Source organism: Nicotiana tomentosiformis, chromosome 1 (genome assembly GCF_000390325.3).
Source record: "Nicotiana tomentosiformis chromosome 1, ASM39032v3, whole genome shotgun sequence".
Taxonomy (NCBI): domain Eukaryota; kingdom Viridiplantae; phylum Streptophyta; class Magnoliopsida; order Solanales; family Solanaceae; genus Nicotiana; species Nicotiana tomentosiformis.
The window spans coordinates 87,382,302-87,384,763 of record NC_090812.1 but is presented as its reverse complement, the minus strand read 5'-3'; the positions used below and the strand labels follow the sequence as shown (position 1 = coordinate 87,384,763).

Below are 2,462 nucleotides of genomic sequence, written 5' to 3'. Positions count from 1 at the left end.
GCTGGTCAAATAGATCATCAATACATGGCAAAGGGTACTTGTTCTTCACTGTGACCTTGTTCAACTGCCTGTGGTCAATGCACATCCTCATAGAACCATCTTTCTTCTTTACAAATAGAACCGGTGCACCCCAAGGTGACATGCTAGGCCGAATAAACCCCTTATCAAGGAGTTCCTGAAGTTGTTCCTTCAACTCCTTCAACTCCGCTGGTGCCATACGATACGGTGGAATAGAAATGGGCTGAGTGCCCGATACCAAATCAATGCCGAAGTCAATATCCCTGTCAGGCGACATGCCCGGAAGGTCTACAAGAAACACATCCGAAAAATCACGCACCACCGGAACACAATCAATGGCAGGAGTCTCTGCATTAACATCCCTCACAAAAGCCAAATAGGATAGACAACCCTTCTCAACCATCCGCTGAGCCTTCAAGTATGAAATCACTCTACTGGGAACATAGTCTATAGAACCGTTCCACTCAACCCTCGGCAACCCCGGCATCGCCAACATCACAGTCTTAGCATGATAATCTAGAATAGCATGACATGGATACAACCAATACATACCCAATATCATATCAAAATCGACCATGCTGAGCAGCAAAAGATCCACTATGGTCTCCAGACTCCCAATAGTCACCACACATGACCGATATACGCGGTCCACAATAATAGTATCACCCACATGAGTAGATACATGAACAGATAAAACTAAAGACTCACGGGGCATATCCAGATAATGAGCAAAATACGAGGACACATAAGAATAAGTGGAACCAGGGGCAAATAATACAAAGGTATCTCTGTGGCAAACCGAGACAATACCTGTAATCACAGCATCTGAAGCTATGACATCTGGTCTGGCAGGGAGGGCTTAGAAACGGTCCTGGCCACCCCCTGATTGGCCTCCCCCTATCGGGCGACCCCTAGTTGACTGGGCTCCACCCAGAGCTGGCTGAGCGGGTGGTGGAGGGGCTGGTGCTGATGACGTAGACTGGCTCCTCTGCGGAGCTGGACCTCCCACTATACGAGGACACTCTCTTCTCATGTGACCAAACTCCCCACACTCATAACAACTCCCCGGTGCTAGTGCAGGGGACTGAAGGGAGCCCCGAGCACCGGGATAACTAGTAGAAGGACCTGGCATAGACGAACCCTGACTCGATGGAGCACGGGATGAACCCTGCACTGGAAGGGCACCGAGAGATGAACGTCCCTGCTGATAACTGTGAGAACCATGTCCAGATGATGCATCACGGTGACCTGGATGAGCCGTCTGAGCATATCTGAAAGGACAGCCTCTATCGTGATGGAACTGACCCCCAGAAGGAGCACCGCTAAATCCGCCCTGTCCACAAGGCCTCTTGGCCTCCCTCTTAACCCTCTCCTGACTGCGAACCATCTCAATCTGATGAGCAATGTCGACAACCTCATCAAAAGTAGCACCGAACACTCTCTCTCTGGTCATAAGCAATCGTAGCTGATGAGTGAGGCCATCTATAAACCTCCTGATCCTCTCCCTATCTGTGGGAACCAACCAGATAGTATGACGGGCCAACTCCGAGAATCACATCTCATACTGCATCACAAATATATCACCCTGACGAAGCTGCTCAAACTATTTGTGCAGCTCCTATCTGCGGGACTGAGGCACGAACTTCTCTAGAAAGATAACGGAGAACTGCTGCCAGGTAAAGAGCATTGCACTGACTGGCCTACGCCACTCGTAATCCTCCCACCAACTGAATGCAGCCCCAGAGAACTGAAAGGTAGTGAACGAGACCCCACTGGTCTCCAGAATACCTGCCGTATGGAGTATCCTTTGACACATGTCCAAGAAACCCTGTACATCATCTCCCTTTATACCACTAAAAGATGGAGGCTGGAGTCTCCCAAACCTCTCCAATCTACGCTGCTCATCCTCAGGCATAGCAGGAACCACATAGTCTTGAGCAGCTACAACCGGCTGGGCTAGGGGTGCCCCGGTGTCTGGAATCCCTGTACCACCTGCTCTGTTGTGCGAGCTGCACCTATGCCCTTACCGTGGCCCAAGCTGGTGATATTGGTGGTTGTCTATCCTGCTCGGTAGTACGAGTCCTCACCACCTATAAGAGAATGAAACAACAGATGTTTAGTTATTAGAATCAACAGATTCGCACGACAAAAATTCAAGAATGTGGAGTTTCCTAAGGGTTAGGCAGCCTCTCGAAGATAAGTACAGATGTCTCTGTACCGATCCGTAAGAATCTACTAAACTTGCTCATGACTCGTGAGACCTATGTAACCTAGGCTCTGATACCAATTTGTCACGACCCAAAACCTAACCCGTCATGATAGCGCCTATCGTGGTACTAGGCAAGCCGACCTTCCCAAAACACTTTCAAAATTTAATAGAAATGAATTAAGATATTTAAAATAACCAGAGTTTTTCATAAAACGGGGTAAAACCCAAATAAAAC

At 48.7% G+C, this 2,462-nt stretch overlaps 1 protein-coding gene across 1 annotated transcript; it reads right to left on the bottom strand.

Annotated features, from left to right (window-relative positions):
• Positions 1–877: 877 nt before the first annotated feature.
• Positions 878–1,471, bottom strand: LOC138907117 (uncharacterized). Its single transcript, XM_070197305.1, has one exon. The coding sequence runs from the start codon at positions 1,469–1,471 to the stop codon at positions 878–880; it is 594 nt and encodes a 197-aa protein (XP_070053406.1).
• Positions 1,472–2,462: the final 991 nt, after the last annotated feature.